A 22709-nucleotide genomic window follows, 5' to 3' on the forward strand; every position below is an offset into this window, starting at 1 on the left:
GCTACAGTAAATTGAACACTATGTTTTCTTAGTTCTCTAACCTTATGATTGGGCACATACAACACACTAAATTGGAGAGTGTCTTGCTTCTTTACAATTGCAAAGCTTTGGATTTATCTAATCACAAATTCAGAAAATTAAAAATATGTAGTGTTCAGATTATTATGATTTATTGCTTACTATGTTGAATTGTACAGGTAGTTCTTGACTTATGACCGCAGAACTTATGTTGAGAAGTGAGAAATTTGTTTTGTCCCATTTTATGACTTTTCTTGCCACATTTGTTAAGTGAATCACTGCAGATGTTAAATTAGTAACATGATTGTTAAGTGAATCTGGCTTCCTCACTGACTTTGCTTGTCAGAAGGACGCCAAATTTGATTACATGACCCCAGGACACTGCAACCGTCATAAATATGAACTAGTTGTCAAGCATCTGAATGTAAATCACGTGACCATGGGGATGCAGCAGCAGTCATAAGTGTGAAATATGGCCATAAGTGACTTTTTCCAGTGCCGTTGTAACTTTGAATGGTCACTAAATGAACTGTTGTAAGTAGAGGACTACCTGTATTTAATTATAACAGTTTGTTAATATTTCCAAATGATTATGACAATCTTTCTACACATAATGACGCCTTCTTTCTCACATTTTGACTAGGAGAAAATAGAATTGTAATTCACAAATCTGGAGGGCATACAGATGTGGAAATCTGGATGGGACATAGGTTGTTAATTTCTTAACTTAGAAAATCCTTTCTCTTTGACTAAACTCTTTTTATCTCTTTATATATTTTTGTTCCCCTCAGCTTATATAAAAGGTGGGTGGATCCTTAGAAAAGCTTGGAAAATCTACAATAAGTGCTATACAGACATTAATACACTTCAGGAATTATATCAGAAGAAGATAACTCAGGAATCTTTGACTTCTGATGCTACAAATGATAATCATATTGCTGCAGAAGGTGTTACAGAGGATTCTCTTAACAGACTGAAAGGTGCTGTTAGCTTTGGATATGGACTTTTTCATCTTTGCATATCTATGGTGCCCCCAAACCTGCTCAAAATCATCAATCTGCTGGGTTTTCCTGGAGACCGCCTGCAGGGGCTTTCTTCCTTGGTGTATGCAAGTGAAAGTAAGGACATGAAGGCCCCTTTAGCTACGTGAGTAGCTATATTGCAATGCTTTGGTAATAGCTTAGAACTGAAGTAAGTAAGTAAACTTCAAGCCAATGTAAGATAGCAACATTGTCTTTTTTTTTTTATGATAACATCGCCTAGTAAATTAGGAGCTGTATTTTGATATGCTTTAAGTTATAGAATTGGGCCTTTAAGTCAGAAAAGAACCTTATTGTGTCTTCAAATTATTTTTACTCAGTGCAAATTGTTGCACTCAGAACAAATTCCAGTTAAAAAATTATTAAGCTCTTAGTAAAATATCTTCAGTATGCATATTTAAACATTCTACTGAGAACTAATTTTTCTGTATTTGTATGCTTCTGTGTAAATCGGTAGTGGAATGCTTTTTAAAAAATGCAAATATTTGAGTTGGCACTCTTCTGTTCTTCAGCTGACAAGGAGCTTTTGTATCCGGGTTCCATTTCAGTGAAAGGGTTTCCACACACAAATCTTTCTTAGATATAGCCTTTCTTCTCAACTTAACATCATAACACAATGGAGGAGCCTCTTTAACAGATTCTGCAAGTTTAAGGTTATCTTGGATCTGGAACTGAAACTCCCTGAAATGGTCTGTAATCTGTTTAAGCTACCATAAGGTTCTAGTTCTGTGCTTCAACCATCTGGATAACTCCTAGGTGATTGCAATGAGACAATGAATATATAAACTTTGGTTCATACTTAGTGGCTGCCCTAACTAATAGAATAAATTAAGGACTCTTATTTCCTCTTGTGAGAGCCTTTAATTTTTTTGTTGGCAATGGTGGCAGTGTTTCTGATGTCTGAAGTAACAGACATTGTGAGTGACTTTGTTGTGCATTAAAATTATTGGGTACTAATTTGTATATATTTAGAAGGCTTATTTATAATTTGTATAATTGGTATGCTCAGTGGCATTTTCTAGGGAATTGGATATCTCTTCTATCAGATTTCAGCTTCAGAAATTGAAGAATGGTTGTTTCATTCCACTTTTGTTGAGTAAAAGCTAACTTATTTTTTTTAATGTTTTGATAAAACATCTCTGGTAAAGTAATAATTTAGTGACTGGACACTGTTAAACTTTTTGAGACATAAGATCTGTGTTACAGAAAGCTATGCTTCATAGAGAGTAACATCATTTTTATTTAAATAGGCAAAAGGAATATCTGAATGAGACTGATTTAGTACAGTTTTCATTTAGTGTCTATCTAAACATTATGAAACTATGCCACTTTTTAAAGGAGACATAGGAAGACACCAGAAGTGTTTCAGGTGCAAAATGGGATCCTGCGGCCACATATTCTTCATGCTTGCCATAACTCAATCAAATTCTAGACTGCTTCACACAAAATAGGTGTGGAAGTTTTTATTATAGCCATTCATGTAATTTACTTGCAAGCATGTTCCAAAGAAAGATGTGAATGCTTGCTTGTTTCAGAGGGTGACTGGGAGCAGCAGATAATACTGTGTGCATGCTCTCATCCTGCCAGTCTAAGTTGCTGAAGTTTTAAAAAGCAATTTGTTTAATGGACTGACTATTCCATATTACTGTATATTCTTTGATGCTTCTGAATTTCCAAAGTATGGAACTAGCTAATGTCAATATCTCCTTATATTTTTAGGTTAGCCTTGCTGTGGTACCATACAGTGGTTCGCCCTTTCTTTGCTTTGGATGGCAGTGATACCAAGGCAGGATTGCAAGAGGCTGAGGAGATTCTTCAGAAAAAAGAAGCTGCTTATCCCAACTCATCTCTCTTTATGTTTTTCAAAGGCAGAATACAGCGGTTAGAGGTACTGAAAGCTTTGTCCTTGGTGTTCTTCAGATTCTTCTATGATGTAATAGTTTAAAAAAAAGAATGTCCACATATGTTGAGTCCTTGTTATTCAGGTTCTTGGACTCAGAATTGAATGTGGACCTGCAGTAGGGGGTAGTTTGTGATAAATATTTCAGAATAGTGTGGGAATTTGTTGATTTGTTTTTCAACAAACAGTGAGAGATTTTCCTCAGGAGCATTGTTTCTTTTGCCAAATATAATCATATGTTCTTTATGGCATTTCTCCTGGTTGTTGCTTTTTCTGTCATTATCACATATGAGCTGACAGTTTTGGAGAACATGAGTGCAAGGAAGTACAAGATTAGAGTGCTGAATTTTACATTGATTTCAATAACTAGTCCACGTTTTGTAATTCTTGCAAGCATTTCACAAGACGATCATTGCAATTAACTTTCTTTTCTATCATTGTAGCATGATTTGAATGAACACTTCTAAAGTTGATATTTATGTACTTCCACAGTTCGATTGCAGCTTTTTTCTTCTTTTCTTAGTGTCAAATCAACAGTGCCTTGACCTCCTTCAATACTGCTTTGGAACTTGCAACTGATCAGAGAGAGATTCAGCATGTCTGCCTCTATGAAATTGGTATACGATAACATTAATGTTTCCTTTCTGTATAGATATAATAAGTAGCTGAATGAATCACTCTCCAACAGATACATATTTATTTGTTTTCAAAATTTATAGGGCTGCCCAATTCAAACATTGTGATTCTGGATAACATATAGAATAAACATATAATAGATCAAAAGGAAGCAAAACAAAATCTCATACAACAAGGAACAGACAGCATATAAATATAAAATGTAAAATGGCAACCAGGCAGACAAGAAAACGACTACATGTTGCACACAACTAGCCATTAATGCCAAGGGAAAGAGTGTTCTGTACCAGCCTGCTACCGGCCCTGCAGCAAAAGCAGGGACAACCCCTTTAAAGCCTGCCAAATTTATTAACATAAAACAGAGCAAGACAAGACACCAACCATGAAACAGGAGCTATGAAACAGGAACTATCCAAGCGGTTGCCTTCAGCAAACCAGCCCTCCCACACATTCCCCTTAAATACAGTTCAGGGCGTGGCCTCTCTCTGCCTCCTTCCGAGGTGCCCCATTGCCTTCCTCTGTTTACTCCTGATTGACTGCCTCCTGCGTCGGGCGTCCTTGAACAGGGCCAGCTGTGGGTCATCTTCATCCACGCTGTCAGGCTCACACAGCTGGGTCTCCGTTGTGACCAGGTGGGAGGGGCCCGGCTGAGGGCTCTGCGGAGCCTCAAGGCCATCATCTGCAAGCTCTTCAACACCCCCCTCCTCCTCCTCTGAGTCGTCCGACTCAACTGCCGAACCCACAGGCTGACCCTGAATCACAACAAAGAGTCAGATAGGCAAGAAGATTTGGGGCCTGTTATATGGGAGGAGAGGGGGAAGTGTTGAAGAGAACAGAGGGAACCACAGAAAAGGCACACTTTTTTCTAGGTCTCATAAGATGACAAAATTTCTAAAAGCAACCTGGAGCATACACTTTCTGTTGGTCCCTCAAGAAACTCAGTCTTTTGCCACGTAGGGCTTTAAAGGCAATAACTAGCACTTCGAATTCCATTCAGAAACCTATTGGGGGCCAGCTCGCAGACTATATTTTGCTATTTTAAAAATTATCTTCTTTTGTTATGAATAATATATAGGACGTACATAATTTTTGTGTTCAACAATTTTGGTTGTCCCTTTTAGGCTGGTGTAGCATGATAGAAATGAACTTCAAGGATGCATTCGTATCATTTGAACGTCTTAAAAATGAATCAAGATGGTCCCAGTGTTATTATGCCTACTTAACAGCAGGGAAGTATTGTTATATGATTCAGAAGTATGTGCAGTTGGGGTGGAAATAATATAGTGTTTGTTCTTTGGTGTAAGCATATTTTATTAAGAAAATTATTCATATAAATAAATACAGCAATGTCAAAAAATACAGGTAGTCCTTGATTTATGATTGCAATTGGGACCAGAATTTCCATTGCTAAGCAAGATAGTTGTTATGTGAGTCACACCTTATTTTACAACCTTTTTTGCTATGGTTATTAAGCAAATCACTGCAGATTTTAACTGAATTATGCAGTTGTTAAGTGAATCTAACTTTTTCTCCCATTGACTTTGCTTGTAAGAAGCCAGCTGGGAAAGTCTCAAATGGCAATCATGTGACCCTGGGATACTGCAACTGTTGAAAATGCATGACAGATCCCAGGCACCCAAATTTTGATCATGTTACCATAGGGATGTTGCAATGATTGTAAGTGTGAGGACCAGTTGTAAGCCTCTTTTTTCAGTGCTGTTGTAACTTCAAATGGTCGCTAAATGAATGGTTGTAAATCAAGGACTACCTGTGTTGGGCGCATTTCTGTCGTGTCACTTATAATGAGTTTTTGAACATACGTTGGTCTTGCATTATTTATTGATAGGTCTATATCTACCTAATCAAAATGTGACCCTGGGTGCCTAATATTAAATGTAACAATGATAGAAAACAACTAAAAGCAAACAAACAGGTAAATGGAGCAAAACCCAACAAACAGCAATTATCTCACCAAAAAAATTGCAAATGCACCACATTTTATATTTCAGTAACACTGAATCTGCCTACAGATTTGCAGTTTAGCAGACGTGATTCAGAAAGGAAGGAAAAAGGAAAGCCAACAAATTAAGAATCAATGATTCATAAAATTTTCTAAATGTTTAATGGGCATGTTGGATTCTAATTGAAGGGACAGGATTTTTTGTTTTAAATTAATGAAAGGAATTGTTTTTTATTACAGTGTGTCAAGGAGCTACTGGTGAAGTGAATAGTGCGCAGGCTATTTTCAAGGAAGTCCAGAAGCTTTTCAAAAGAAAAAACAACCAAATTGAACAATTCTCAGTCAAAAAGGTCAGGTGAATGTAAACTGGTCTGAATTGTACATGGGTGGACAATCTGCAACTAAAGGGCCACATGTAAATCTCAAATTTCCCCTCTCCTCTGTGATCCTCAACAGCCCCTCTAACTGTGCTGCTAAAGCTCATTAGTAAAACTCCCTGGAAAATGATAGGAAAGCCTCTAAGGTAGAACAAATGCAATTTAAAAAGAAGAAAGGAAACCCTAATTTGCTTTCCCCCCCCAGTTTGCATCAGCTACATATTCTGTCTTGATTCGGTTAAAGTGTGGGTACAGTGACAGACAATAATCTAACTGTAGTTTGTTTATCTAGTTTAGGTATGAGAACCAGCTCTATTTGCATCAGGTGATTTTTTGGGGAGGAGGAATAAGGTTAAGTGACGTCAAAATGTAATAGATGAGATAGTGTACATTTTTGTATCTGATTACCATGTACAAACCATGTTCTGTTAACAATGTGTTTAGATACGTTACTCCAAATGGCACTGTGGGGGAAAGTCATGGTCATTCCTATTTCGTGCTAGCTTGTACCAGCCAAGGCAAGAATTGTGGGAAATACAGGCGTTCTCTTGTTCTTTGCAATGATTTATAATAACTGATAATATCTTAAACTATAAAAGGGGAAAAACTACACTTTAAGCTACACTTAAAGAAACAGTAAGTTTTAAAAAATATTTTATGACTTGTAACCCTACTTATTTGTTCATTACTGTTTGATTAATGTGGGTAGTTTGTACTTTCATGTGTATATTTAAAATTGCCTCCTCCAAAAATAATAATAATAAAATCTTTATTTGGAGCCAAGGCTTCTAAGTTCAAGCTGAGTGTCAGAGATCAAGCAGTCTTCTTGTTCTACGTTCCAATTCCTAGTTATACAACAATCAAAAGCTGGATCATTATTCTCCCAATCTCTCTGTCGATCTGTTTCAGGGCCAGCACAAAGCCGTCTCTATTCTTGTGACCTTTACTACTGTGTTAAAAAAAAGATTAGTAACAGCACTCTTGGGTTCCTATCTTAGGCTGACTGGAGCCCTAAAAATTGAGTCACAGGGCTCTACATTCTGGGGACTGGAGGCTAAAACATATGAAGAACGGTTGCAGGAATTGGGTATGTCTAGGTTAATGAAAGGAAGGACTAGGGATGGCATGATAGAAGTGATCCAATATCTCAAGGGCTGCCACAAAGAAGAGGGAGTCAAACTATTCTCCAAAGCACCTGAAGGCAGAACAATAAGCAATGGATGGAAACTAATCAAGGAGAGAAGCAACCTAGAATTAAGGGAAAACTTCCTGACAGTTAAAACAATTCATCAGTCAAGTGGCTTGCCTTTGGAAGTTTTTGCTGCTTTTTAAGAAAAGATTGGGCTGAAATAATATAGGGTCTCCTGCTTGAGCAAAGGGCTGGACTAGAAGACCAAGATGCCTTCTTACTCTGTTATTCTCTTATTCTATTCTGTTACATTCACTCCTGATGTTTCAGCATTCTGAAATTGTTGACCCTTATGTTGAACTTTCAGTGCTTTTCATGTTTTCCCAGTGTAATCTAATTATATATATATTTATTTTGAAAATAAAGCCAGTATCTGTTCTGTTTTGCAGGCAGATAGATTTAGAAAGCAAAAACCAACCAAACAGCTTTGTGTATTGGCATCCATTGAGGTATTGTACTTGTGGAAGGCCCTTCCAAACTGTTCATTCACCAATCTACAGCACATGAGTCAAGGTACATGTGTGAATTCTGCTTTATTTTTTGCATACAATCTTTCTTCTACAAGACAATATGTTCTACCCTGTCCCTTTTTTCAGTTCCTGCTAGCAAGCAGTTTGTGCCACTATGAAGCAAGAAGCTGATTTCCTGATCTTATTCCTGTACCTTGACCTGATTAATTCTAGCGCATAACATATTAAGAAATAAGTTGAAAATACAGGTAGTCCTTAGGTTAAGACCACTTGTTCAGGGATCATTCAAAGTTAAGATGCCACTGAACCAGGTGATTAGTCTTTTAAATTGCAGCCATTGCAGTTTCCCCATGGTCATTTGTGCACTCAAAAACTCATAATTACAATGGTTGCAGCATCCTGCCAATTATCTGATTGCCATATCACATATGCAACCTTTCCTGCTAGCTTCCCACAAGGAAAATCATTGGGGAAGCTGGCAGGAAGTCACAAGGTGCTCCCACTCTGCCACTTTTTCACCTGTCCATCCTTATACCTGTTCTTCCTTTCAGAGGGCCTGCTTGCCCACTTTCTGTAGCACCCATCCACAGCACCTGCTGGGCCACCCACACTCCTGTGGCACTGCTCATCCCTCCAAACACCATAGTACCCGACCACAGCACCTGCCCACCTATTCCTACCTCTTGCCTTTCAAACTGCTTCCTGAATTTCTGCCTCTTTTCACCAGTCCTCACTTAATGACAGCAATGGGGACTGCCATTAAGTAGTATGGTCGCATAATGTTGCACTTTATTACCACATCACTTGTGATAGAAATTTTGGTCTCAATTGTCCCAAAGACTACCATTAACAATTTGATTTTAAAGTGTCAAATGTGTTTTAGTAAATGCCTTTTTTATTGTAGCTTATTGATTTGGTTGCTTGTACACCAGTCATTTTATATATATAAAAAACCTTTATAACAATTTTTATAGAATTGATAGAGAAAATGGGTGCATATGTATTGAGATAGGTTATTGCCAACTTTTTATTTATTGTTTGTTTGTTTGTTAAACTTATTTGCCGCCCATCTTGCCGTTGGAGTTACTTTGGGCAGCTTTCAACAATAAAAACATGTACCGCATTAAATCATTAGTTCTGCATTGATAACTTAATCACTATTTTCTTTTGGGAGTACCTTTCTTAATCTTGAACTTTTATTTAATGCACATATTTACATTTTATGTAAATATTTATTAAGTAAAAATGTAATATTTTTAATTTTGGTTGCAATTTATTCAAGTCCAGACAAAATAAAATTGATTCCCAATGGGATAAAATAATAAAGAACATAAAACAGAACATGTATCTCTCTTTGGTGATATTTTTAATATCAGTCTACATCTTGGTTTTATTTCTCTGTTTGATTTTTCCTTGCACTTAGCGATAGCTCATTTGATTAAGGAGCCAATCTTGTATTTCTTTCTATAATAAATTTGTACAAGTGCTTTAACTGTACTATTTAACTAGAAAAAACAATTCAAAAATTATTTTATCTGGCTTCAGAATGTTAGTAACCTATTTGAATGAACAAGGAATAATACAGATGATAACATTTTGTGAGTAAGATACACTCCAAAACTGGATAATTTGTTTTATTTGTAAAAACTAGCCATCTGTGATTTCATCTGACTCAGAAATACTTGAATCATTTAGTATTTTAATTCCTGACCAGAAGAAAGAATCATTTCTGTTTTTCTTCACAAAATCTAATCTAACAGAGGCTGTTGGAATACTGGAAGCTGGGGAGAAGGAGGAAGGCAATGGAATTTGCATATTATCTTTATGTGAACAGAGGAATCCAAATTTTTTAGAAAAAACTTCACAGAAGTACATACGATGTCAAATTGTCAAATTAGCATTATGAAAATTAAATATTCAAGAAGGGGACACATACCTTGCTAAGAATAGATTAGCCCTTTTTGTCCAAATGTTACTAGAGGTAAAGGCTGGGTTAAAAACTTTCTTAGCAGCTTTTTAAGTAGGCCTGCCTCTGAAGAATTTTGAATCTAGAGAATGGGTGGTTGTGGAATGGAAGAATAGTATCATTGTAAAATGTATACTCTAATCATTGTGATTTGTCCCTATCCCTTTGTCTTTCTAAAGCTTGCCAGGAAATTGACGATTCAACAGTTGTTGGTTTGAAGAACTTGCTACTTGGTGCCATACATAAATGCTTAGGAAATGCTGAAGATGCTGTTCAGGTAAATTAAGAATTGTGAAAATGTGCTAGTATATTTGAGCATATAAGAAAAAAACACCAATTAACAAGAAAACATACCATTAATGGTAATAAAGCAAATGAAAATTGTAGTATGAGAATACGTAGAGCCAAGAGTAACTTCACCTTATAGGCCAAATTCAAACTGTCAAATCATAATCCAACCCATAGAATTCTTCTACTCTTCCCCTTCCTTTTTGTTTCTTCATTTATTTCCCATTCCCTCTTTTGCCTAGTTTTGCTTGCAGTAAATTAGTGTGTTTTAAAAAAATTAATTGTTTGAAATCCCGGAGAATTTCAGGAATACTTTTAACAGTTTTTCTTTTCTTTTCTTTTTTTAAGAAAGAATGACATTTAGTGATAGTGACTGCAGAGATTGTGTGTATGTGTCAAGTCTTTTCTATTCAGCAGGTTTCAGATTTTGCAACTGTCACCTATTTATCCATAGCCACTAGCAATTATTTCCCCATCTGGTTTTGATTTGGTTCATTTATCAGTTTGAAATGATAATTGGCAAATGAAGAGATTTTGTGACTGGATAACTAATAAAGTTTCTGAGTTGAGTGCAAAAATTCGTTTTGTTCTTAGAAACAATGGGATAATTTTTCTTTTGCAGTTCTTTCAAAGAGCCCTTAAAGATGAAATCTGCCACCAGAACAACCTCTATGTTCAACCATATGCTTGCTATGAACTTGGCTGTCTTTTATTAGAAAACCCTCAGGTAAAGAGAGAGAGGGGAGGGGAGGGGAGGGGAGGGGAGGGAGAGAGAGAGAGAACCAATGTGAGTAAGGGCTACAATAGATTAACATGACTCTTCTCTTCTCTTACAATTCCCACATGGAGCACCTAAGAGAAAACACCCTTCTCTTTTAAGAAAAGGGTAGCATATTAATTAGTTTTATTTTCTGTTTTGAGCTAAATATTGTATTGTTACTATTTTTGTTTTCCGTTTTTGGAAGGTGACATGGAAATTTCTAAAATGATATTTGCTTCTTCCTACAGTCTGTCCCAAGAGGTAAAGTGTTACTGCTTCAGGCAAAGGTAATATTCAGAATGCTTTTAAGTATTTTCTTGGTTGTGTGCTGGGGTCTCTTTTTCTTTGCAGTAGAGCCAGTGATGGGATTCAAATATGTGAACAACCGGTTCTCCATGTGGATGCCGCTTTCAGAAGTGCATTCTGGGCCTGGGCAACAAAAAATTAGCTACCGGTTCTGCTGAAGTGGTGCAAACTGGCTGAATCCCACCACTGTGCATAGCCTGCATGAAAGCGGCTTATTAACTAGGGTGAAACCCCCCCCCCTATATTCTTTTCTCTTTACTATTGAATTTGCCATGGGGAATTAGAAAACATGCTTAACTTTCAAAAACTTACAATTAAAATAAGACACTATCTCGTACATCCCTTTTAAGTTGTCGTGCCTCTTTACTGCTGTGGGTTTAATTTTTACCTTTATTTTCTATCACAGGAAGAATTCACAGGGTATGATTTTGAGAACAGGCTGCATGTTCGCATCCACGCAGCATTAGCCTCTCTGAAAGAAGTGGTCCCCCAGTGATGAACAGAAATGCTTTCATCTTTTCTTTTTCAACTTTTGCACTCTGAGGACCAAGTTGTCAGGAAGATGAGCTTTCCTCCAGAAAACCTTCCTGTGCAAGAGATGTTTTCCTAAAGATGCAAAGCTGGTGATGAAAAAATGTTAACAATCTCAACAATTAAGGACTCAGCCAAAAAGGTTAAGTGACCTTAGGCTCAAACAAATGATGATTTCTCCTGCATAAGTCCTTTTTAAATTAGGGGAAGCTAGACTTTGTATTCAAGCCCAGCCCCACACACAGGGGATGGTGCTGGAGAATTCCTTTGAATATTAAAGTCCTTTAGTTCCAATGCTTAGATATGTCTTTTTTGTTGTTTTTTGTCAAGCTGGAGATCATAGCCAGTGGCTGTACAAATGAACCAACAATGACCACACACTTATTTTCTGTATCATTATTGGCTTGATTTCTAATATTTTTCCATTTCTGAGTAGCTTATTCATTCTTCTGTAGAAAGGAACCTTTTCATAGAAACAATATTATAAAGTTGTTTCAGTATGGTATAGAAATGAATATAGCTATATTTAAAAGCCAATTGATATGGAGCTGGAAACTTGCCTGGTGCATTTACAGCACAACAAACTTGCCCACAGAGCTTTTCTTGGTCATTTAGATATATGTAAATAATGAAACCTGCTCCCATATTTATTTTAAATTATGAAAATATATTTAGAAGCTTTATTTTTAGCCAAATGTTTATTTTTTAAATCCTTAAGAGTTGTGTTAAACATTTGATACCTATTTTAAATGGTAGTGTGGATAATTGGTTGTCAACAAGAGATTTGTGAATCACTCATGTTGCTAAAATGTAGGTTAAACATGAAAAACTTGCCTTCTGGCATTTTTAAACCTATAATAACACTTCTGGTTTTAGAACTTTTAAAACAATATAACACAGTACACTTTTATTCAATTTTCTGACTTAAAGTTGTCACACATTATTTTAGTGTATATGTATTTTTAAGGCAAATATTGGTTTTTAAAAAAACAATTTTTAGCATAGTAGCTTTTCCTATATACTGTGAAACTTTTTTTTATGGCATTAAAGCCTTATTTTCAATTTCTGAAATTTCTCTTTCACAACTCTGGATTATCACCTGAACTGCTAAATGCTTTATCTTGTTTGTAGTTCACTTGAACAAACAAGTCCCAAAGAGCATTAAGAGAGAAGAAATTTACAGACCACGATTTATAGCCCATATGGAGTTACATTCACAAGGGCTTCCCTGTTCACTTTCAGCACTGGGTAATAAATACTGTCATGAGCACACATAGGATAGTTCCTGTCCTGTGTTATGAGCTCAGTGTTTGGATCATCAAATGTGAATTGGAACCAAATGACAAAGTACATCATGTAACTGCTAAATTACATAGGCTATTTCTTGCTACTCTCCCCAAAAGTACTTAATGGCTACTAAATCTGCAGTGCTCTTTTTTAAAAATAAAAATAAAAAAATACTATATTCTCTAAACAATTATCTCAGACTTGATCGTCAAACATTCTTGATTTATTGCTTTGGGGAGATTTTGTTCTAAATGTTCAGTTTCCTATTTTGTATTTCAATATACAGACATTGCTGTTTGTTGTCACATTGCCATTTCAGTGGAAACATGGTATGATTGTCCATGCAATTTGCCCTTTACAAACCAGGAATTACCAGAGTTCTTCAATATGGTGCCTATCCCATATCATCACCATCATCAGAATTACATCAGAGCTGCCATTGCTTAGTCTGATTGTAATCCTGATTCTGGCCTTTTCTGTAGCATCTCCAGACTTTTGGAACCTGCTCCCTACTAAGAGAGGAGGATTAACATAATTTTTGGCATTTAATAAAGCTTTTACACTCATTGCCTCGTCCCTAGCTATTTTAATAGTGGCAATTTATATTTTTATTTGTTTCAGTATTTTTACCCCAGCATTTTAAAATGACTCAATTCTCTCACAATCATAAAATATCCAAATAAAACAAGATTAATTAAATACTGTATAAATTCTAAACCAGTTGTATAATTCTAAACCAGTCAGGTAAATCATTGGAATGAGAAAAAGAACAAATAAGAAATTGTAACAGAGATATAACTTCTGTCTTGCAAATAAGACATCCAAGCATTTTAAATCCAAAATAACTTGCGAAATCGTCTTCATTAACTTTCTTAAAGATACAATGTTCCAGGATAACAGGATTTCTGTGGAGACATTATTTCATAATGATGGCAGCCAGTGAGATCATTTCTAGGCTTCTCCACATCTCCTGAGACACATATTTGGAATGTACAGTTGGCAAGCAAAGCCTTTATAGGCCAGAAACGGCAATTTGAATTATCTTTTGAAATTAATTTGAAACAGCACAGTACCTTGAAGTTACATGGCTGAAGTAGCTTTCACTTGTCAGCAGTTTTCTAGTAGTTTTCGGGGTAGCCTCAAATAAAATGCATTGCCATCACCACATTTTGAGAGGATGAGGGCACAAACCATGCTTGTCAAAACCTTCTTCAAAGAGGGCCTCAACTGGTGCATCAGTCAAAGTGGAGCAAAGGCCACATCTTCCACCTGTGGATCATATTGTGGCTATGAGTTCAAAATTCATGAACCTGCTTTTTAAGGTGGAATGCAACCCTATCTACAGCTAATATAGTAATCAACAAAGGACCAGATAGTTTCTGGACTAGCAGCACCTTACTCTTATTGGACTTAAGTTTCAGCTTGTTTCAACTGTTAATCCGATATAGACTACAGGTATCATATGAGGACTACCAGTGCATCAGTAGTTTGACCTGAGATTGAGCTACACCATGGAATATTAACATATTGATAGCACTTCATCCAGAAATGATCTCTCCTACTGGTTTCATACAAATGCTAAACACAGAGGCAAGAATGGCATGAAGTAAATGATCAAGGGCTACATTGCTGACCCTCAGCACTAAAGACTGGAGCTCCCCCAACAGAATGAAGTGGAACCATAGCAAAACAATGCAACATACCCCAAATCCTAGCAGATGGTCCAGAAGAAAAGCATGGAGGGTGTGAATGTTTTTGAGAGGTCTATGGGATCAGGAGAGTTCACCTTTCTGTCGGTCTTGACAAAGATAATCTACCAGAATGTCCTATACTGTTTTCATCTTCATTAAAAGGGAAGATGAATCTAGGTGGAAGTTATGTAATACAACATCACTTCATCCGTTTCATCTCCCAGAATTTTTGGTAAATGAGTGGGCAGTCAAAGCAGAGGGAAAGGCTCCTCAGGAGAGAACACATCTGGCATTCTCATCTCTCAGTTTCAGAGCTTGACTAGTTGCATGGCACAACTATCTACCAAAAATCCATAAGCGGCTACCGAAAACGATGCAGTGTTAAGTGTTCAGGTAGCTCATTCTAATCCGTCCTTACCCTTTCAGATGTCACTGGTGCCAATAGACAACATATTGACTGGGAAGTGATCTGATCATGGCTGTTGCCATATTCTTCATAACTCAATCCATCTGCTCTGGCTTGAAAATGGCAACATATGGACATAACATTCATAGCAGTCCAAGGCCAAAGTATGCATCAATCTGCCTCTTGAGCTCGGGGAAAAGGCATCTGAAGAAAAAGAGACAGACCAAGTGGACAACCCCCACTTCTCTAGGAACAGCTTCTTCTTTCATAGTTCCCATTGCTCATCACTGTGGTAATTTGCCTCATCCTCACCCTCAGATGGATCGAGGTCTTTAGGATCTTCCTAACACGAAACTACTATTTCCTACCCCTCCATGAACTATCTGTCTGGCCAAAGACATTACTGGATTATCCTACTTCAAAATCCCCACATCCAACTACAAAATGAATCTCGTAACCCTGAAGAAACTGTTGAGGCTGCCAGGTACCAACAACAGTTCACTCTCTCAGCTTAATTCACCAAAAGTTTACTTGCCTCTAATAATTGATGTCCCAAAAGTTCCTTACTTAGACATAGCATATTCTAGTCAGAATGCTAAACGTTCATCAGATTCTTGGACAGTCAAGTTTAATCATCATTTTAAATCTGGTTTTAGCAGCAGCACTATCTCTACATATTTGTGACACAAGGGGCTTTTGAGTGCCCAATCCCAAAGGAACCCCAGGCATCCTGCCTTTGGAAACTTAGGTAGTTAAAGAAGGGGAAAAATCATTTTAGGATGATGAGAATACAGGATGGAGGGATTCTGTGTAATTCTGAAAATAGTTTTGATCAACTGCGATTTATAGATATATCTCTGCATTATTTTGCTGTAACAGTTTCTTATTTGTACAAGCATTTTTTCCAACATGCAGTCTTTCACAAAACAAATTGCTAAACTGAAAGAGGCCCACACTATAGGCTGTAACAAAATTGCTTAAATGACTTGTGATTACATGCCAGGAGGGGTGTTTGCAGAATATGATGAAAATATTCAAGGTGGCAGCCACGATGGTGTGTTCAAAGATCCACTTGTTTTTATGTGTGTTGGATGTGTATAAAAATGGATGAAACTTTGATTGCAGCATCATAGTTGCCCTTTCTGATTTATTTTTTTAACCATACTCTGTGAACGTGCCTACATGCCAGGAAATGTGTGAACGAGATAAATTTGCAAAACTTGTATATTCTGATTTTGGAGTCATTGGCTGGTTCCTTCAAAAGCCTCAGTTTTATAGAGCCCACAGTTACCTGGCCATGGATATGCTTCTGTCACCACGTCTGTTCTGAGATGCATTAATCTTGCAAGCAAAATGGCTGTCTGGTATATGAATAGTAGCTTCCTGCTCCAACCACCCATGTATTCCCACTCCCTCTATTACTTTCTCCATATATATACCTTCTAGAAGAAACCTCTTGTAAACATGAAAGTTATTTTTATATTAGATTATGCTGGTGATGAGAACAATCGCGACTGTATTTTATGTAATCAGAATGTTTTTATATTTTAAAGCTCGGAGGCATGATCTAATGGCAATAATAGACAAAGCATCTCATAGCTTAATATATATTTTAAGAATTTTACCAGGGCAGATATATTTTTGTTGTTGATACTTTTTACTGCATCGGTGAATAACTTGTCATGTCATTTTAGATTGTTTGCTATGATATACTATAAGTCTCATTTATTTATTTATTTTTTAAAAAATATATTTCTGCTTAGTTAAATTAAAACTTGATATTTTCATGTTTCAATGTCTTGCAACCAGGATGAGTAACATGATTTTCTTCTGTTGTTATTGTCTTCCAGCTCCCATCAGCGATAACTAAGAAGGGTAATTGTGAGGGATATTGGGAGTTGCATTTGGGGGGGAAAAACGGGAGGGCCCAAGATAGGCCACTCTGGCCTACAACCAGATAGTTTTCTGATTTCAAGTACTGCATGTTTTTCAGGGATTAAATATGAAGCAGAATTCTTACTTGTGGCTCCAATTAATGTTGCACAGGATAAGCATAGAATGTATCTTAATACTGTAATAATCCTTGTTTAGTGCAGCAGAAGAGGCTCTTTTCAGAATAGTGGAAAAGAAGGGAGAATATATTGAAAAAAAATCTGCTTTTCCTGATGCTTTTTTGACCACGGGAAACTATTTGAACATGATAATGCCTCCTAATGTATTGGTAAAAAAACAGCAGGGGGAAAGATTTGGATCTGGGAAAAAGCGCTCTCTCTCTCTCTCTCTCTCTCTCTCTCTCTCTCTCTCTCTCTCTCTCACACACACACACACACACACACACACACACACACAATATTAACATATAAATCTCAATTCTTCAGAACAGTGAGTAGACCCAAATTGCTGAGATTTCTGCTGAAGTGGTAAACTTAAGCCTAGCTGTTTAACTTTAATTCATATGTAGGGGATTTGTGTGATTGGATTATTCTTCTTCTAGGTAGAAAATTGTTTCACTATAAATGGTTTCTAACAATAGCATACTTCTTCATAGTTTTTTATGTACAGCCAGGCACTAACTGATCATTTTCCTGAGAATTAAACCAAGTTTCTGTTATGGTTCTCTATGTTTAGTAGATATATTATGTACGGTATGCTTTATTCAATAGAACTTACGTATGACCATCACAGCACAAAACACATGTGGTATCAATTCAGAATAGCTCATTTATTTAAATTGTTAGCTTTTTAAATATACAAAATTATTATCTTTTTCCTGTAACCAACATTGAGAATGATGTAGGAAATTCCAGCTACTTTAATACACACATGCTGTTTTCAGTTGATATTCTGCAATACACTTGGGTGCTGGATACTCAGTTCAAAGTTTCAGCTGTGGACAAGAGTAATTATACTTTGTTTGCTTCCCATGTATAATCTGTATTTTTTTAATGTAGTTTTTCTGTTTCAGTTTTTCTCTGGTGCAGACTTGGTTCTGCTATTTTCAATATTACATTTATTATTCTCGACATTTGTTTTTAAATAAAATCTGTAAGAACTTCTTTTGTCTCTCCAGAAATGTATTTTAATTCCTGCGTGTTGGTAGAAGAGAAAGCAGTTTGTTTCTTTAAAAATGAAAAGTTACCTTCATGCTCTACAACCATAAATAATAGGCAAGAGGGAAGAGGGCTTTAAATGTTAATGTTTCATAAGGATTCTACAGAAGGACAGTTAATGTGAACATTAACTAAATTTTATTATTTTGATTGCCAAACCCCAAAATATAATAAAGAGGCTATTTGGAGACAAAAGGTATGTTGATCTATTTATTTTATTTATTAAATGTATAAGGCCACCCACCTGTAATATAAAACAATTTAAAAATAGAAACAACAAGGGTCTGGAAATCTCTAAGCCATATATTGTATCCCAGGAAAAGGCTGGGTTTTAAGGGCTCTTTTAAATAAGGCCAGGAGAATCCCTGGTGAAATGTGCCTGAGGACTGGCATCGCAATAGAGAAGATATACTTCCTGGATCCCACCAGTAACATTGTTTGCATGATAGGATTTGGAGCATGCCAACTTCCTGATAATAAGAATGGGCAGAAACTACAGAAGGCAAATGATCCCTCAGATGACAGCTTCTATGTCATTTATAACAGAATTGGATACAATTCATAAATTGTAGGCTCATTTGTGATGCTTGAGGTATGTTTCCCTTCCTCTTTCAGAGTGGAAGTACAACAATATCAAATAGGGATTTGAGTCGTGTAAGTTGCATCTGTAATATAATATGGTCAGTTATCTTTTGTAATATGGCTGCTGGTTTTATTTGATATTTGGAAGTATTTCTAATTAAGGGGCATATTGAGGGGTTGAATGGTTGGAGATCATGCCCTAAGTCTTATTTGTACTTGGCATATTGTATTGTGTAGCTAATTTGTCTTTATGGAATTAGTAAATTAAGTAGTTTACTCTGGTTCAGCATTCCTATGGAATGTATGAGTTGACTTGTGGGAGTCTTATAAGCAACTTCTGTCTAAGATTTATTTATTTATTTATTTATTTATTTATTTATTTATTTATTTATTTATTTATTTGATTTATATACCGCCCTTCTCCCGAAGGACTCAGGGCGGTGTACAGGGCAATAAAAATAAGAATACGGGATACAAGATTTAAAGTTAAATGATTGTGCCCAATGTAGTAGGTTAGTTAAAATAAAGTTAAAACCCAAACCCATCAGGCCAGGCCGGCTTGTTCGAATAGATAAGTTTTTAGATCACGCCGGAAGGAGCGAAGGTCGGGGGCCATCTGGAGTTCAGCCGGTAAGCGGTTCCAAAGGATTGGTGCACCCACCGAGAATGCTCTCCCCCTGGGGGTCACCAGCCGACATTCTCTGACCGGTGGTACCCTGAGGAGGCCCTCTCTGTGGGAACGTACAGGACGGAGGGAAGTTGATGCCGGCAGTAGGTGCTCCCGTAGGTAATGCTGTTTATGTTGAATATGGAAACCTGTGATAAAATTCTAAGGAAATTTAATGGCATATATGTAGAACCCATTCTGATTTGGAATTCACAGCTATCAGAATTTTCATCTGGGATTTGTATACATGGACACACCCCCGTGTTTGCAGAGTTCTGTTCAAGATTCTCCTGCTCAACACTCACATGACCTGTATCCAGGAAAGAAAGGAATGTGGATTGGGTTGCATATTTAACTCACTTTTGGTGCCTTCTTCCTACTAAAAGGAACAAGTTGGCATACTAGATCTATGCCTTTCGAAATTCAAAAGCAGCTAATTGCATTTCAGTCTTCATAGTCAGCACCTGCTATGTTCATATCTTCTTGCTAAAATCCTCAAATAGAATATTCTTTTTCTGCATTAATTCTGGCAAATGGAAATTAACAGATACAAGTTATTTCTATAAATGGATCTATAATAATTCCAACCAAGTAAAATATACAAAGTATTGCTTATAGGAATGTTAGTATTTTAATATATGCACACTCCATTTGCAGTTGTTTAATTATAATCCCCATGTTAACGTTGAACACGCAATTGGCAGCAGAAACCCCAGACAAACCTTTCACAATAGGACAGAGATGGGGAGAAGAAACTATTCACAATATCCACTTGTTAGTATCTGGTACTATAAAATGTACACAAGCTTAAATGTTCTCAGAGGCTCATGGGTTAGCTTCATTGCTAAGTTTACAGGGAATCATGTAAAGAGAACAAGTTCTACTCTCAAGAAATCTGAAATACTTTTTTTTTTAAAAAAACACATTTTTATTTAATAGTATGCTGTCTTCGGTTAAGAGAAATTGCAGCAGTTGCTCTAAAAACTAGGAGTTTTGAAGATCGTGTCGCCTGGAGATTAAGGGAACTAAAGTCCAAAACTCCATCAAGGATAGACATTCCCATTGTTTGTGCAAAAGCATGTGAAAACATTGAGACGAACTTAGATGTCTTTAAGGCGGATCATTGGATCATTGGACCAGCAATAGCCGGACTTTGTGACCTCATAAATGCGTGCGCTCTAGTCCCGCCCACTAAGAGCCTATCCGTATAAAAGGTCCTCGGGGCTCTTCTCTGACTTCAGAGGAGGCTCCGGCAAGGGGCGAGAAAGGAGCGATCTTATCGCTGACAAGCGCAAAATTTTTTTAAAAAGGAAGGTTGGGGAATTTTCAGGTCAACCGCGGGACTGTAGTAAAAGGCTTCCTCGGCCTCTTACGCCTGGCACGGTATCGGAAGCGGGGAAGGCAAGTGTGAGAGTGAGGCCCAAGCCGCGGGACCCTTTTCGGGTGGCTGTGCATGGGCGGAACAGGGGAATGTGCAGCAGCAGACATAAGCGTCACCCGAAGCCAGCAACATAGACAACGGCTTGGAAACGCACAGTTGCCAAGGCGCGATGGCTCTGGTGACTTGGCTGATCGACGTCTATTGCAGGAGTTCCCGCCTTCGCAGTTTAGCAATTAAGTAACGTTGCGCGTTTTGTACATTTTCCAGGGCAAAGACCCTGAAATCGTAAATGTGTACTCGCTGGAGTTAAAAGACAAAATCCGAGTGTTTTAGGTTTAGGTCTAGGTTTAGGTTTTATTGTGTTTGTATACTGCCCTTCTCCCGAAGGACTCAGGGCGGTGAACAGGGCATACATAAAAAATACAAGATACAAAAATTAAAAAAGAATTAAATAGTAGCCCAGCTAAAACAGTCAATAACAATATACAATATAAAAATCCCCATTAAAACCCCAACATATCCCCATCAGGCCAGGCCGGCTTGTTCAAATAGATGGGTCTTCAGACCGCGTCGGAAGGAGCAAAGGTCAGGTGCCGTCCGGAGCTCGACCGGCAGCTGATTCCATAAAGCCGGAGCGCCCACAAAGAAGGCCCTCCCCCTGGGGGCCACCAGCCGACATTCTCTGACCGGAGGCACCCTGAGGAGGCCCTCTCTGTGGGAACGCAAAGGGCGGAGGGAAGTTGACGCCGGCAGCAGGTGGTCCCCGAGGTACTCCGGACCCATGCCATGTAGGGCCTTAAAAACCATTACCAAATGGTTTAGGAATACGTGAGTGGAAATTTCACTGCCCAAAGTCGTTGGATACAGAATGGGTGGCAAATTCATTTTATATTTTCACATTTCTTGGAAGAGTTTTACCTCTCATGAACACTAATGGCTCTAAAGCAGTGGTTCCCAACCTTTTCTATACCCCGGACCCCTAGAACGCTTCTGATATATTCTCGCACCCCTTACATAATTCGTATATGCAATGAACTATGCATATGCACTATAATTTTGAAAACCCAAGTTTTCGTATCATCTCACACCCACAGGGGGTGTGAGCACCCCTGGTTAGGAACCCCTGCTATAAAGGGTACAAATATGGTCCTCTGCTCCAAGTTGTGTTTTTTTTTATATATATACCAGAGTTAGCAGTTCTAAGAGCAGAATCAGAATGGGAAAAGAACATTTAAACTACTGCGTTCAACTTTGCTCCAGGCAGAAATCCAAATGAAAAAGATCCTGACAGATTGCTCTCTAGTCTCTGCTTAAACACTTTCAATGAATTGGACCTCAAAACACTTTTGAGTGGTTTCATTGTCAAACTGTTCTTACAAGTAGGAAGTTTTTCCCCCCTATTCCAGGTCTTATCATCAGGGATGAAAGAGTACATTCCTATCCTTTCAGGTACTTGAAAATTTGCCATCATATCCCATCCACTTATTCCATCTTCTGAAGGCTAAACATTTATAGGCCTTGGTGAATTTCAGTCATTCTGTTGCAATGAAATGCTTGGCGTCATGCAGGTGTGCAACTGTCAATAAGCAGAAGTATAATTGGGCTGGTCTACCTTAAACATCTGATCAACTTCAGGGGAAATAACTTCTGGGCATGCACTGGGCATGCACTGTACGTGACAGGAACTACTTTTCCTGAGCCAAGGACCTTTATTGCTCTGCTCTGCTGCACTGGTTAGAAGCAGGACACTGAAGTGTTTGAGCAAAAAGATTTGCATGAGTGCTTTGCTCAAATCTTCATCAAATCAAAGGACCTTTTCAACTATTCATTCAGCCCTACTTAATGTTCCATGTTCCTTTAATCTGCCTTTATAGGATTTTGTTTCTAGTTTATCCTCTTGACTTTTTGGAAATGATTCTTGTTTGTATGCATCCTTGTCAAAATAGAATAACTAGAATTTTGAGTCAGTGCAGAATAAAACTTATTTTCTGTGATTTGTACTTCTTTTCATGTAATCTAAAAGTGCATTTGCTTTTTTTTTTCTTCAGACCCATCATTCTACTGACTCATATTTATTTTCTAATAAACTACAGTTTCAAGATACTATTCACTATTGTCAGGTCAATTATTCCCTATCCTGTCTG

The 22709-nt window shown here is 37.4% G+C and overlaps 1 protein-coding gene across 1 annotated transcript in view; it reads left to right on the top strand.

Annotated features, from left to right (window-relative positions):
- Positions 1-17881, top strand: part of TTC39C (tetratricopeptide repeat domain 39C) — a 40979-nt gene extending 23098 nt beyond the window's left edge. Inside the window, exons 5-14 of the mRNA XM_081324857.1 lie at positions 810-1164; positions 2778-2946; positions 3482-3575; positions 4716-4832; positions 5795-5904; positions 7510-7633; positions 9736-9833; positions 10467-10571; positions 10853-10891; positions 11317-17881. Coding sequence (XP_081180983.1) covers positions 810-1164; positions 2778-2946; positions 3482-3575; positions 4716-4832; positions 5795-5904; positions 7510-7633; positions 9736-9833; positions 10467-10571; positions 10853-10891; positions 11317-11406 — 1301 coding nt within the window. The 3' untranslated portion in view covers positions 11407-17881. The remainder of the gene's footprint in view (positions 1-809; positions 1165-2777; positions 2947-3481; positions 3576-4715; positions 4833-5794; positions 5905-7509; positions 7634-9735; positions 9834-10466; positions 10572-10852; positions 10892-11316) is intronic.
- The last annotated feature ends 4828 nt before the right edge of the window (positions 17882-22709 follow it).

Source organism: Vipera berus (genome assembly GCF_964194415.1).
Source record: "Vipera berus genome assembly, chromosome: 3".
Classification (NCBI taxonomy): Eukaryota; Metazoa; Chordata; class Lepidosauria; order Squamata; family Viperidae; genus Vipera; species Vipera berus.